Source organism: Prunus persica, chromosome G6 (assembly GCF_000346465.2).
Source record: "Prunus persica cultivar Lovell chromosome G6, Prunus_persica_NCBIv2, whole genome shotgun sequence".
NCBI lineage: Eukaryota > Viridiplantae > Streptophyta > Magnoliopsida > Rosales > Rosaceae > Prunus > Prunus persica.
The window spans coordinates 4,097,736-4,112,997 of record NC_034014.1 but is presented as its reverse complement, the minus strand read 5'-3'; the positions used below and the strand labels follow the sequence as shown (position 1 = coordinate 4,112,997).

At 39.0% G+C, this 15,262-nt stretch overlaps 4 protein-coding genes and 1 pseudogene across 5 annotated transcripts; 4 read left to right on the top strand and 1 right to left on the bottom strand.

Annotated features, from left to right (window-relative positions):
- On the top strand, positions 1,479-4,894 carry LOC18773028 (E3 ubiquitin-protein ligase CHFR). Its single transcript, XM_007207387.2, has 2 exons — positions 1,479-1,958; positions 3,135-4,894. The coding sequence occupies exon 2, from the start codon at positions 3,142-3,144 to the stop codon at positions 4,528-4,530; it is 1,389 nt and encodes a 462-aa protein (XP_007207449.1). The 5' UTR covers positions 1,479-1,958; positions 3,135-3,141; the 3' UTR covers positions 4,531-4,894.
- On the top strand, positions 4,996-7,770 carry LOC18772426 (pleckstrin homology domain-containing protein 1). Its single transcript, XM_007206046.2, has 2 exons — positions 4,996-5,686; positions 7,554-7,770. Exon 1 carries the CDS (start codon positions 5,222-5,224, stop codon positions 5,657-5,659), a length of 438 nt encoding a protein of 145 aa, XP_007206108.1. The 5' UTR covers positions 4,996-5,221; the 3' UTR covers positions 5,660-5,686; positions 7,554-7,770.
- On the top strand, positions 8,584-10,380 carry LOC18774317 (UDP-glycosyltransferase 71K1). Its single transcript, XM_007205388.2, has one exon. The coding sequence runs from the start codon at positions 8,718-8,720 to the stop codon at positions 10,164-10,166; it is 1,449 nt and encodes a 482-aa protein (XP_007205450.2). The 5' UTR covers positions 8,584-8,717; the 3' UTR covers positions 10,167-10,380.
- Positions 10,572-12,061, top strand: LOC109949469 (annotated as a pseudogene).
- LOC18773341 (UDP-glycosyltransferase 71K1) lies at positions 13,384-15,132 on the bottom strand. 2 transcript variants are annotated; one of them, XM_007207361.2, is made up of 2 exons: positions 14,517-15,132; positions 13,384-14,408 (listed from the first exon to the last, which is right to left on the bottom strand). In XM_007207361.2, exons 1-2 carry the CDS (start codon positions 15,064-15,066, stop codon positions 13,498-13,500), a joined length of 1,461 nt encoding a protein of 486 aa, XP_007207423.1. In that variant the 5' UTR covers positions 15,067-15,132; the 3' UTR covers positions 13,384-13,497. The 2 variants fall into 2 exon arrangements, with proteins under 2 accessions (XP_007207423.1, XP_020421100.1); XM_020565511.1 differs by having other exon boundaries at positions 13,384-14,393.

Below are 15,262 nucleotides of genomic sequence, written 5' to 3'. Positions count from 1 at the left end.
CTATCTGTACTTTGCCTTTCACAAATGGACAATACCTCATGGTCTACACAACGTACACGACATGGTCCACATGTAGATAAATTTTGGGTTCATTCGGGAGCATAAAAGAGTTTTTACACCAATAAAATGTTAGTTAAGTAGTGACATGTAATTTTTATGTTTTTTTTTTTTTGTTTGTCGATCATCCGACACATTAATTAATTAGACTTTAGGTTTTAATTCTCGAGTTGGACTATACCTTAAATCAACAATCAGGTCACAAAAATAATCAAAACTAGTAAGAATATCATGAGAAGTCGCTGTCAGTCGAGACTCGAGAGAGATTTTGTCCGACCACTCAAATGATACATGGCTGGTCCTGCACAGAGAAAAATTGATTAGTTAAAGTAAATTTTCACCCAAAAAAAATTGACAACTACACCAACCACAAAAATGAGTAATGCGATGAACAAAAACTTGGAGCAAAGCAAATAGAATAGAAACTTATCAAGGATTGTTTGTTAATCATTTCAATTTTAGTTTTTAGTTTTTATTGTTTGTGCTATAGTATAGAGGAAAAAGAGGGATAATGGAAGTGAGAATGAGAGCGAAAATGGGATTCAGAGGGAAGATGGGAGGGAGGAGTAATAAAAGTAAAACAAAAACTAAAAACTGAAATCTATTTGAAATTGTTTTCACTTTTGTTATTCATTTCTCCCATCCTCCCCTCTCATACTCTCTCACAATCTCATCTTAAATCTCATTCTTATTTTAATTTTCCTCATATTCTAGCATAGAAAATAAAAAATTAAAACTAAAATTGAAATTGTTATCAATCGGGCCATGACTTGTTATGTTTTATTTTGGGTCGAAACAAACTTGGTTATGTTGTAAGAGCAACTCCACCCATTTGCCCTTAGCCATGGCAAGGGTGGAGCTAGGGCAAGCACTATTCACGTGAATAGTGGTTGCCCTTGCAAATAGTAAATCGTTTCTCCACCCGTTGCCCTTAGCCATGGCAATTACTATTCACTTTTTTGTTTTTTCCTCCTATTTTTTAATGAAAATAATTAATTTGGGTAATATTTTCAGATAAGATTTTCGGATTCCTACGTGTCAAGACTATTCATAATCAGATAAAATTTTCGGATAAGATATTTGGATTCAAATTTCGGATTAATTTCAAAGTTCAAATTTCAGATAAATTTTTGGGTTCAAATTTCGAATGAATTTCAAAATTCAAAATTCAGATAAATTTGGGTTCAAATTTCGGATGAATTTCAAAATGCTAGATGAAAAAGAGGAAAATGTTGTGTAAAAAGAGTGAATATTAGTAGAAGTATAATGAAATGTAAGAGTATTGGTGTTGAAAGTGAAGGGTATTGATAGGTATTTATAGAAAAAAATATCAGAATTTTTTAGAATTTTTTAGAATTTTTTTTCATATTTTTTTCACCCAAAAAAGCCTCAGCCGTTGGATTAGAAATGAGAAGCAGATCGGAAGGCACTGAGCGCGACACGTGGCAGCGTACCAGCTAGCTGACGTCAGCGTGACGCCAGCGCTGACGTCAGCACCCTCGTTTTGGACCTGGGGCTGGTTTGGCCTTCGGGCTGGCCCGAGTTGGTGGGTCCCACACCAAACCCGGGCCTGGGCTGCACGCTGGAGCGAAATTTTTTTTTTTTTCTGCCCTTGCCTCGGGCTGGGCTCCTTCGCTGGAGCCACTCTAAGATCAAAACTTTTGGCGAACCGACTACAAGAATACAATAGCGGGCCGAGTCTTGACAAGCCCAATACTTAGTGTCTGCTCTTGTTCAGTTATCTCTGTCTTTTTTGGTTACAGAGCCTTCTTCGGCATTCTACTTTTGCTGACGCAGTTCTCTTCTTCTTCTTTAAATTAGTTCTTGGGGCTCTGTCTGCGGCAGTTTCACTCACTCCCACTATTACCATCTGACCTTTCAGCCTTGTTTTGTTCCCACAGGTATCGCTTTCTTCAGATCTTTTTTGTTTCTTGTTTTTCTTTTTGTGTGGGTTCATAATCTCATTTCTAATTTCTTGTAATGGCTGGAATTTTGTTGCGGTTTTATGGATAGAAAAATATGGTAATGTTCTCTAGACATAGGTTTTAGTACTGCTTGAAGTGGTTCAAATACTTGGAAGGATTCAAGTATGAAACTTTGGCTAAAGTTGCAAACTTTTTTTCATTTTTTATTATCAGGGTTTAAATTTTGGTTTTTTATTTATTTACAATTTTCCTTGGTGAAACCTATCAGTTCTTCATAACCTAATAGATACTTCAATATCCTATATGTAAAATCCTGTGGAGATTAGGGCATGCAAGAAAGCAAGAACAACAGTGATGGCATCTTGAGGGAGAAGGTTCAAAACTAAGACCATAGAGAAAATATGATATACGTACATGTGGTTCTAGATATGAATGTTTGGATCTTTGATGAATTGAAATTTTTGGGGGAAATCAGCACATACAATTTCTGTGGTTTAACAATCTTGGTGTCCCGGTATTAATTCAAAATTGAGAAAATGGCTTTCTTAGAATGACAATTCTGGCTCCACCCGTTCACAAATTACAAAACCCTAAAATCAGTTTGTATGTGTTCTATATATGAATCGTAGAATGAACCATTTCGGGCCAGAACTGCTGCCATTGCTGGAGACCCCTTTTCTCAAGCCTTTTTTACTCTCTTTTTAATCGGCACGTACTGTCTTCCATGAAATTTTCTTGTATGTGGTTATGTTCTGAGTTAAGAGCTTTTATATTTAATTGGAACTGTTATGCTCAATTTATGCGGTTGTAAGACTTCTGAATTTTGAAGTTGGTCTGTTTGTTGGTGTTGAAATGTTTGGTTGGTGTGGCTGGATACGGTAGCATATTTATTGGAGCTGACTATTTGCATTCACGGAAAGAAGTTTTTTGAGTGCCAAACTGACTTGTTTTAAGTTTGTGTTTGGATGTGGAGAGTTTTATGATTGGTAAGAATTTGTTGGTTGATTAAATATTTAATGAAGTTTTTCTCTGTGGCTATTAAATAGTTGAACGGATATAATTATTTTGGACTTGTTTAATGAAAACAAAAATGGTTGGTTGCTTATCTCTGAGGCTTAAGTTAAAGGTTTCCGGGTTCCTTTGTGAATATAGGCAAGGGATGGCGGAAGTTGGAGAAAGCTCAGGTGCAAAACCTTCTTGCGAAATCTGGGCCAAGCTTGTTCCATCAGACTCGAGATATCCAGATGTTGAGATTAGCTCAGACGAGATTGTAATTTGCTCAGAGATCTTGTTCTCTTCTACTGACAAATGGAAGTGGTGCAAAATAACAAGGAGCTCAGACCATTCTTCTGCCACCATACAAAATAAAAGTTCAAATGCAATATTCGTTGATGGGACTGTAATCCAAGCTGAAGACACTGTTGTTATCAGATGTGGAAGTGAAATTACTTCAGGTCCTGATAAGGAAGGGTACTTAAGCTACAGGTTCAATGTATTGCCTGGTCCTGAAACTTGTCAGAAGCAGTTAAAGATTTCTATGGATGTTGAGCATGCAAAATGCTGCATTTGTCTGAATATATGGCATGAAGTTGTTACTGTTTCTCCTTGCTTCCATAACTTCTGCAATGGATGCTTTTCAGAGTGGTTAAGGAGATCACAGGAGAAACGCTCAAGTGTACTCTGTCCCCAGTGTCGAGCCATTGTCCAATTTGTTGGAAGAAATCATTTCCTGCTTAACATTGCGGAGGAAATACTAAAAGCAGATTCTTCACTAAAACGCTCCGATGAAGAAGTGGCAATTTTAAATTCCTATGCAACAATACGATCAAATCTTGTCGTAAGCTCTGGAAAAAGCCTTCGTGGGAAAAGGGCTCGCTCAGATGTGAACGAGGCAGTTGATGATTCACCACTTCCATGCCCTCAATGTGGTACTGAATTTGGTGGGTTTCGCTGCAATCAAAACACTATTCATCTGCAATGTCAAGCATGCGGAGGAATGATGCCTTCGCGAACCAATATCAGTGTACCTCAACACTGTTCAGGATGTGATAAGGCATTTTGTGGTGCATATTGGAATGCACAAAGGGTTGGACATAGTGATTCTCATCGCATGTGCAGTCGGGAGACTTTTAAACCAATCTCAGAACACACCATCTCTAGAATTCCTACTTCGGCACACGAAAACAATCGACACGAACAAGTTATCACTGAGAAGTGTATTGCACAGTTGGGGAGAACATTGCAGGATGTTATAGCAGAATGGATTGCAAAGTTGAACAACAGAGAAATTGACCGGACAAGGATGCCGCTGAATCATGCTGAGATGATAACTTCTGGGACACCTACGTGCAACAATTGTTATGAGAAATTGATCTCATTCCTCTTGTACTGGTTTCGGATTTCGATTCCCAAAAATCATCTACCTCCGGAGGCATCAAACAGGGAAAATTGCTGGTACGGATATGCATGTCGAACGCAGCACCATAATGAAGAACATGCTCGCAAAAGAAATCATGTTTGCCGGCCAACTAAGGGTTCTAATATGTAGATTCTCTTTTTAATCTGTTTGGGCATGGTGTGGCCGATTACCCGTGAATTAGAAGTTTATTGACAAGCTTAACCTCTCCGATCTACCAGGACAGCTGGCCACAATTTATGGACACACCCTGGCCACAATTTATGGACACACCCTCACTTTATGTCGACTCTTCAGATCTTGGTCTAGTGGTATTTTTCTTTTCAAAATTGTCGTTTCCAGTAAAAAGTTGCAATGTCTTAAATTCGACATTCGAATTCTATTACCCCATTGACATTTAGTAGTTGTTTTATTTCCAAAATTATAAGTTCCTAAGTTCGAATTCCTTCTCTGTTAATAATAAAGAATAGAAGTCTTTTTTTGGTTGGAAAAAAAACCGATTTTAAGCTTTTTTATTTTTATTTTATTTTTTATGATAAGTTTTAAACACAACACCTTACACAACAAAAAAGTTGTTTTGTTTTGTGTGAAATATCTAAATTCCGAACAAAACGATGTCGTGTCGCATCTCCACAAGCTGGCAAATCTCTCCGGTTGCGAAATTAGACAAGGGAACTGATTCTGTTTCCGAATCCAAGCCAAAACCGAAACAAAGCCTATCTCTCTCTCTCTCTCTACTCTCTCTCTATCTTTCTGTCTTCAAAACCCCGTCTCTGCAAACAGCACAGCTCACCTGCAGGCTGCAGCAACAGCTCAACCAAAAATGGAGGGGCTTTGGCGGGCCGCGACGGGCCAAGACCCGAGCCCAGAAGACTACACAGGGATAGAGTTCTGGTCCAACCCGGAACGCGCCACGTGGCTGACCAAGCAAGGCGAGTACATCAAGACCTGGCGGCGCCGCTGGTTCGTCTTGAAACAAGGGAAGCTGTTCTGGTTCAAGGATGGTCACGTTACCCGCACGTCGACACCGCGCGGCGTGATCCCGGTGGGCACGTGCCTGACGGTGAAGGGCGCCGAGGACGTGGTCCACAAGCCTTGCGCCTTCGAGCTCTCCACCAACACCCACGACACCATGTACTTCATCGCCGACTCGGAGAAGGAGAAGGAGGAGTGGATCAACTCCATCGGACGGTCCATAGTCCAGCACTCGAGATCGCTCGCGGATTCCGAGGTTGTCGACTACGATAGCCACCGAGGGTGATCGTCTTCTGAAAAATCGATTTTCATGGTACAGTAATAGCATCGCAGTATAATTATTTTTCTTTGTTCTTTTTCTACTTAAAAAGGAAATAGTTTGTTTGATGCAATGTTTCTCTTAATTGTTGAAGTTTGGTGCTTTTCTGGTTCTTCTTCTTATCAATGGACAATTCAGGCTGAATTTTGTTTATCTGTTGCTTGGTTATACATATTTTGTGTAATTGAGATCAATTTGGGTGAGTTTTGTGATTTCTTTTAGGTAATTTGAAAAAAGAGATCGAACTTTGATAGTGTAATTTGTGAAAGTTGTGATTTGGTTCTGCTAGCTAGTTGAGGTTGGCAAATGGAATACAGCTAATTTCTTAGAAGAGTGCTTGGTGCTTGTAGGATTTGCATTCAATTGACTGTGTATAATTGCGGGTTTGGTTTTTGAATTTCTATGCTTTAGTCGGCGGATCATTGATGTCTTGGAGTTGAGTCAACCTCATATTGTGATCATGTTTGAAAATGAACAACTTGTTTGAGTAGTTTTCTATGGCTGTGTGCACTTCTTGAGGTTCTATCACTAAATCTTGGTCAGATGGTTTAGCCAAATATTCTCATTATGCTTGCTACCATCTAGTGTCATGGATAGAATTCACTCTTGTTGGGTTTGGATTAGTGAATTTAGAAGAAGAGATTTGGATTTTGATGTTTCGGTATAAGTTATTAAGCTAGTTTTTAGAAGTATTAATATCTGATAGTGGTGAATTCAACTGTGATCCATTTCAAATCATTGCCAAAATGAAAGTTAAATCCTCATCTTAAATTCACACATCCAAAGGTAAAGAGATTGTTTGTTAATATAGAGTCGAGTCTATTCAAGCATAATGTATCCCATATACCCCAAGAATGTGTCTTCGATTTAGTCAAAACCAGAGAAGATGAAATTTCAATAGTATTTGTGATTACTATCAAAACATCGAAGAAGTCTCAACATTGAAATTCAAAACAAGGTGTTTAGCTACAAATGTATAAATTAAGATTTGAAATTCATTAGAGTTGATTTATAGTTGCAGCAGAGTTGAGGCAGATTGTTGACGTCCCTCAATTGTGTATTCAATTGTTGAAAGATGGTTCCTTAATTTTTCAAGCCATGTATGATGTATGCATTTCTCGAGTTGGAGCCACATGCTTGTAACTTATATTTAGTGATGACAAACACCTCAAAGTCTACGTGGATGGGTCAGTGCTTTACCCCAATTCTCACCCTCCTGTAAGACGAGCACAATGTGCTCGGCGGCTCTAACGGGCTTTTGGGAGTTCCACACACCACTAATGCGTCTGTCCCGCAGACATGTTGCAGAAAGGATACTTAGAACAGATTGAGGGGATGGGGTCTTCTTTGGATTGGCTGCGGAGGTGGAGGCCGTAGCCACACCGTAGGAGGCTTTATATATCTGACTGAAATGGAGAAATTGAGAGCTTGGCCTACATATGAAGAACTGCGCAATGCATTTAGGATTAGCAGCAGTGAATATAAAAGTGGAGTAGGAATATGATAGAGATCTTGTGCGGCCAACACGATTGAGATAGTGAGATGTGTTGTGGCTGGTGATGGTGATGGTGAGGTGAGGAAGAAGGTGAGAGAGATGGAAGACATGGCCAGGAAACCTAGTGTAGAAGGTCGATCTTCTTTCATTAAGTTAGACAACTGCTTTGACAATATAGAGATGATCATGGTGATTCAGTCAATGCAAATTTTTTTTCTGGACATCTTGCAATCTATCTTTTACACTATAGTTATCAGATCTTAGCAATGTTAATGATAGTAATTTAGGTTAATTGTCATTTTAATTTAAGTTCTTGATTACCTATGTGACTATGTCAAACCTTCCCTTCTTTCTTCACCGATGCAGACAGAAATGAAAAATTGGCCTTTTTTCCGTGGCTCTACTTTCTGAGGAACAGAGTAACTTGTGGCAAGTCATTAGTTGCTGCTTTCCTGTCTTTTACAATAATGCATGTGATGTGTGTGCACAATGGCTATTATATTGGGGGACCATGCCCCCACAATTAATCTTCTGCAAAATGAGCTTGACGTGGATTACGGCAGCAGTGACGTAGGTGTAAAATGTAAGGGTGATGCTAGGGAGACCAACTTTAGATAGGGCTCCACCTCTATTAGAGAGTTGGTACACAAGTTGGTATCTAAAGTTGGTCTCCCTAGCATTTTCCAAAATGTAATGTCATGGAGTACGGCAGCAGGGATGCTTAAACCATTTATTTCTAACAATACATTACCCTGTATTTCTCCATTAAATGCATTTCTTAGCACGGCACGCTGACTAAAGTCGTCAAAAGCGGTGAAGCTTTCAAACTTGAGAAACAAGAAGAAAGGTTTAATTTGTTTAATATTTTCTTCCTTGAAGACTATGCATGTAATGGTCAAATCAGTACACCAGATTATTTGGTAAAAGACCTATATGGCCATGTATCCTTGTCAAATAATTTGGCATGTTATGTGGTCTGGATTTTTTGATGCGGTCAATCTGAATCATTGGTCAAATGAGTTATATTCTTTTTTAAATATAATAGAAATTTTTTTTGACAATTTAAGGAATTCTTCAAATAAGCTTAATCAGAGAACTTCAGCCTATTATGTATTGTATTTCATTAATTCAAACTGCCTAGTTTATAGATGTTCATTCAAAAGATCATTTCTACAAAAAAATCACTTGAATTTGATATCATTTGACCATTTAATTAAATGATAGAAATTTGAGTACTTTCTTGAAGTACTGTGTTTATTGAGTTGATCTTAATGATTTTCAATTTATCTGATTTTTTGTCAGAATAATCTATTAATGAAGACTTGAAAAATAAACGGTCTAAATCGTTGAAAAAAAATTTATAGAATATTCTAAACGATGTCTTTCAAATAAAATTATTTGAGGCATCTTTCACGCGCGCGTTTATATATTTCTGTGTGCGAAATTTGCTAAGGAAGTAGAGAGACGGAGTGGAACATAAGTGAGATAAAAGCAAAGGAGAAAGAGAGACGTTGAAAAAGTCAGTCAGAGATGAAGAAAGTAGAAATCGTGTTCATCCCAGTACCAGGTTCTGGCCACCTTGTATCAACCTTGCAATTCGCAAAGAATCTGATCGATCGAAATGATACGATTTCGATCACCGTTCTTTCTATCCCATCACCCTTCCCTTCCTCTTTAAGTTCATACACAAACTCCCTTGTAGCCTCAGAACCCAGAATCCGACTAATTGATGTCCCTCAACCTCCAGCAAAACCACCTTCAATCGAGTCATTCAAATCACCAGCAAAAAGATTCTCTCTTTACATTGAAACCCACCTGCCCAATATCAGAAACATCATCACAGAAATTGTCTCATCGCACGCCAAATCAGACTCTGTTCGTGTTGCTGGGATAGTGGTTGATTTCTTCTGTGCATCCATGATTGATGTGGCCAAGGAACTCCATCTTCCTTCTTACCTTTTCATGCCGAGCAATACAGGATATCTTTCTTTCATGCTCCATCTTCCAGCCTATCATGAGCAAAATGGTGAAGTGCCTAAAGACTCAGATCCTGAATGGTTAATCAAAGGTATTGAAATTCCTGTTCCTCCTAGAGTTCTTCCTGTGGCTTTGACGGACGGTAGCTACTCTGCTTATGTTAAGCTTGCTTCAAGGTTTAGAGAGACCAAAGGCATTATAGTAAACACATTTCTTGAGTTAGAGACGCATGCTATCAACTCATTTTCCGATGATGATCAAACCCCTCCGCTGTACCCAGTTGGCCCGGTGATCGATGTAGACGACGGTCAGTCTCATTCCAACCTAGAGCAGGCACAGCGTGACAGGATCATCAAATGGCTTGATGACCAGCCTCAGTCCTCTGTTGTGTTTCTGTGTTTTGGAAGCATGGGGAGCTTTGAGGCAGAGCAAGTGAAAGAGATAGCTGCTGGGCTTGAGCATAGTGGGCAGAGGTTCTTGTGGGCTCTGCGCATGCCACCACCCAAAGACAAAGGCATGATGCCAAGCGATTGCTCAAACCTTGAGGAGGTTTTGCCAGATGGGTTTTTGGAGAGGACCCAGGGGAAGGGACTTATCTGCGGGTGGGCCCCTCAGGTGGAAGTCTTGGGCCACGAGGCAATCGGTGGGTTTGTTTCTCATTGTGGGTGGAATTCAATCTTGGAGAGCTTGTGGCATGGGGTGCCTATTGTGACATGGCCCATGTATGCAGAGCAACAGCTAAATGCTTTTAGAATGGTGAAGGAGTCGGGATTGGCAATGGAGATGAGGCTGGACTACAAGAAAGGTAGTGGGGAGGTGGTGGGGGCAGATGAGATTGAGAGAGCTGTGGTTGCTGTCATGGACATGGATAGTGAGGTGAGGAAGAAAGTGAAAGAGATGGGAGAGATGACCAGAAAAGCTGTAAAGGATGGTGGATCTTCGTTTGCTTCTGTGGGAAGATTTATTGAGGATGTGATTGGGAACAATTGTGGTCCCAATTGATTGGAACAACTTTCAAAGTAGTAATTATCATTTTGTTGGATCTTTGATTTGGAATTCTATTATCTATTTTATGCTTTCAAAGTATACTAAGGGTTGTTGTTTTCTTTTTTATTAAGAGAGTTATGAGATTACAGATGGTGGTTGAATTGATTCAATGTGTGCCAAACAAGTCCCATTTGGAAATGTAAGAATTCTAATGGTTTTCTGATGAGAAGTTTCCTGTCAAAACAACTAATTGGACTTGGATACAAAATGAATAGGAACTTGATCATCTCAAAGTATCCACGTTGAAAAAACTTATAATTTGTCAAATACTGTATTTGTAGAATTTTTATTTTAGGATCATTTTAATTTGATGTATTTTAAATCTATGAAAAAGGGGATTCCAAAGATAACAAGAATGAGATGAAGAAACTAGAAGTGGTGTTCATCCCAGCGCCAGGAATTGGCCACCTGGTGCCAGTTTTTGAACTTGCCAAGCGCCTAATTGGTCATGATGATAGAATTTCAGCCACAATCCTTGCTATCAAATCAACCTTCCCTTCCTCTGTAGATTCAAAAACCAAATCACTTGCTGCCTCAAATCCCCAAATCAAACTTGTTGATGTCCCCAAGGTAGACCCACCTCCACAAGAATTATATATCAAAGTCACCAGTAAAGTATTTCTCTCAATATATTGAGTCACAAGCCCCATGTCAAAGACATTGTCACTAACATTAATCTCTCATCACCCCAAGCCAACTCCTTCGACTCAATCCAATTCCAAGTTGGTTTGGTTGTTGATTTCTTTTGTGTGTCCATGATTGATTTGATGTGGCCAATGAGCTCCATCTTTTTTGTTATTTGTTTATGCCAAAAAATGCAGGATCTCTTGCTTTCATGCTTCACCTTCCAAAACCAAATAACCAGATCACTGCTGAGATTAAAGGCTCTGATCCTGAGATTTTGATCCCTGGTATTATCATCCCAGTTCGTCCAAGTGTTTTGCCTTCATCTGTGACAGATGGCAGTTTCTCTGCTTATGTTAAGCTTGCAGAGAGATTTAGAGGGACCTGCAAAAGGTATTGTAGTGAATACATTTGTTGAGTTAGGGACACATGCTATCAAATCTTTCTTAGGTGGTCAAAGTCAAAGTCAAACCCCTCCAGTGTACCCAGTTGGGCCAGGGATTGATCCCAAGGGTGGTCAAGCTGATGATCCGTCCAACTTGCCCAAGGGTCAACATGACAAAATTATCAAATGGCTTGATGAACAACCTCAATCATCTGTGGCGTTTTTATGTTTTGGAAGCATGGTGAGCTTTGGTGCAACCCAAGTGAAAGAAATATCTTTGGGGCTTGAGCAGAGTGGTCAGAGGTTCTTGTGGTCTCTGCGCTTGCCACCTGTACCCCAAGGCAAAACCACCCGGGCAAGCAATAGCTCAAATTCTGAGGACATATTGCCAGATGGGTTCTTGGGTAGGGTAAAGAAAGGGGATTTATATGTGGGTGGGCTCCACAGGTGCAGGTCTTGGCCCACAAGGCAACTGGTGGTTTTGTGTCTCATTGTGGGTGGAACTCAATTCTGGAGAGCATGTGGCATGGTGTGCCTATAGTGACATGGCCAATTTCTGCAGAAGAACAGCTCAATGCATTTAGGATGGTGAGGGAATTAGGGTTAGCAGAGGAGTTGAGGTTGGATTATAGGAAAGGCAATATGAGCTTGTTGTGGCAGATGAGATTGAGAATACTGTGACAAGAGTAATGGACAGAAACAGTGAGGTGAGGAAAAAGGTGAAAGACTTGGTAGAGAAAAGGAGGTCAGAAAAGCAGCAATGGATGGTAGATCTTCTTTCATTTCTATTGGAAAATTCATTGATGATATGATGGGATTTGGTCAGATTTGGAAGGGTTGATCTCTTCTTGATCAGTGGAAAGGCTTCAACAATAAATTTGTTCATCAAACTCTGGCCTTTTCTTGTTTAGGGATTATGTGATCAACATATGTTTTCATTATTATTCCATGGCAAGTGTTTCTCTTTCTATTGCAGTACACAAGTAGATGTCTAGAAACTTTCACCCTTCCTCTACTAATCTGCATATATTTAAAGCGTATAACCGTCCAGCTATGCTACAATAAATTTCGAATAATTGAAACTATTTTCAAAATATATTTAGAAATTAAAAATAATTTTAAAGGCCACAAAAGTATTTAAGATAAGTAAATGTAATTAATTAGTATTAATTAAGTAATTTATTAAATTAATTAAGATACTTAAATACTAAATATTCATTAAATAAAGAATAATTAAAATATAAAATATAATTAATATAATTAAATAAGGCTAAGATATTACTTAATTACAAATATTAAACTAAACAAACTAATTTTGTATAAAATAAAATAAAAACAAAGTCCACAAAATAATGTAAAATAATTAATTACTTTTATTAAGTAATTGATGAAATTCGTAAAATATTTAAATACTAATTATTTAGTAAAGAAATAATAATTAAAACATAATTAATTAAAAAGGCTAAGATATTACTTAATTACAAAAAGGAAAACCATTTTGTGCAATATAGCCACGCGGCTATGCTGTTAACATATTAATATATATTCTAAAGGTATCGCCACGCAGCTATACTCTTTAAATATTCGTATATATTTAAAGAGTCTAGCCGCCCGGCTATACTTTTAAAATATATTCGAATACATTTACATAATCAAGCAGCACGGCTATACTATTAAAATATCAATATATATTCTAACCGTATAGCCGGTAGGCTATATTCTTTAAATATTCGAATATATTTAGAGAGTATAGCCGACCGGCTATACTGTTAAAATATTAGTAAATATTTATAGAGTTTAGCCGTCATGCTATACTTTTAAAATTTCAATTTATATAGTATAGCCACGCGGCTATACGTTTATAATTTCTATTTATATAGTATAGCCGTGCGGCTATACTGACCACTTATTGTATTTAATTGGTATAGCCGTACGGCTATACCTTTAAAATATTCTTTTTACATAGGATAGCCGCCGGCGATACTGTTAAGATTTCTATTTACAGAGTATGGCCGTGCGGCGATACCTTTATAATTTGTATTTATAGAGTACAGCCGTTCGGCTATACTGTTAAATTTCTATTTATAGAGTATAGCCGTGCGGCTCTGCAATCTTTCCGTGCTTAGTTAGCAGAAAAAAAGAACATTGTGATTGTGCTCATGATTGCTGTAGCATAGTTTGCAAAAGTCGTATATTGAAAACATAACAATAGTTTATACAAAATTCCTAAACAAGGATCCAACAACATGATAATTACTATTTTGAAAGTTGTTCCAATCAATTGGAACCACAATTGTTTCCAATCACATCCTCAATAAATCTTCCAACATAAGCAAAGGAAGACCCACCATCCTTCACAGCTTTTCTGGTCATCTCTCCCATCTGTTTCACTTTCTTCCTCACCTCACTCTCCTTGTCCATGACAGCAACCACAGCTCTCTCAATCTCATCTGCCCTCACAACCTCACCACCGCCTTTCTTGTAATCCAGCCTCATCTCCAATGCCAATCCCAACTCCTTCACCATTCTAAAAGCATTCAGCTGCTGCTCTGCATACATAGGCCATGTCACAATAGGCACTCCATGCCACAAGCTCTCCAAGATTGAATTCCATCCACAATGAGAAACAAACCCACCGGTTGCCTTGTGGGCCAAGACTTCCACCTGCGGGGCCCACCCGCAGATGAGTCCCTTCCCATGGGTCCTCTCCAAGAACCCATCTGGCAAAACCTCCTCAGGATTTGGGCAATCGATTGGCATCATTCCTTTGCCTTTGGGTGGTGGCATGCGCAGAGCCCACAAGAACCTCTGCCCGCTCTGCTCAAGCCCAACAGCTATCTCTTTCACTTGCTCTGCGCCAAAGCTCCCCATGCTGCCAAAACATAAAAACACAACAGAGGACTGAGGCTGATCATCAAGCCATCTGATGATCTTGTCACGCTGTGCCTGCTCTAGATTGGAATGAGCCTGACAGTCCTCGAGATCGATCACCGGTCCAACTGGGTACACCGGAGGGGTTTGGCCGTCATGGAAAAATGAGTTGATAGCATATGTCTCTAACTCAACAAACGTGTTTGCTATAATGCCTCTAGTCTCTCGAAATCTCGAAGCCACCTTAACATAAGCAGAGTAGCTACCATCTGTCAAAGCCACAGGCAGAACTCTAGGAGGCACTGGATGGACAATACCTTGTTGGAGAAATTTGCAAAATATAAGAAGTATTTGAAATAAAATCCAAAAGATAGCTTCAAGGGCAATAATCAATGTCCTCAATTTTTTTTTTGGTTACAACATACCTGAAATTAACCATTCTGGATCGGAATCTTTTGGCTCAACTTCGTTATGTTTATGCCGGATCGGAAGGTGGAGCATGAGAGCTTGATATCCTGCATTGTTCGTCATGAAAAGATAAGTGGGAAGATGGAGTTCCTTGGCCACATCAATCATGGACACGCAGAAGAAATCAACCACCAGCCCAGCAACATGAATTGAATCCAAACTCTCTTTAGCATGGGATGATGAGACGAGGTTGGTGACGATTTTCTTGACATTGGGTAGGTGGCTTTCAATGTAAAGACAGAAAGATTTTGCTGGTGACTTAAATGAGTCTTGTGCAGGTGGGTGCTCTGGTTGAGGTTTTGGGACATCAATGAGTTGGATTTTGGGCTCTGAGGCTGCAACAGATTTTGCATAAGAACTTAAGGTGGTAGGAGAGGCTGATTGGATTGCAAGAATGGTGATTGAAATTCTTTCCTCTCGAGCGATGAGTCGCTTTGCAAATTGCAGGGTTGATACAAGGTGGCCGGAACGTGGTGCTGGGATGAACACTAGTCTTACTTTCTCCATCTCAACTGATCTCTCTCTCTCTCTCTCTCTCTCTCTCTCTCGATTGACGATTAATGAATGAAATATAATTAGACAACGTATATTTATATATATATATAATGTGTAGTTGTTATCTTCTTGAGCTAAGGTAATACGAAACTAATTAAACATTAATATTTGTTGTTCTTATCCATTGTTCATTTGTTCAAAGCTTCAC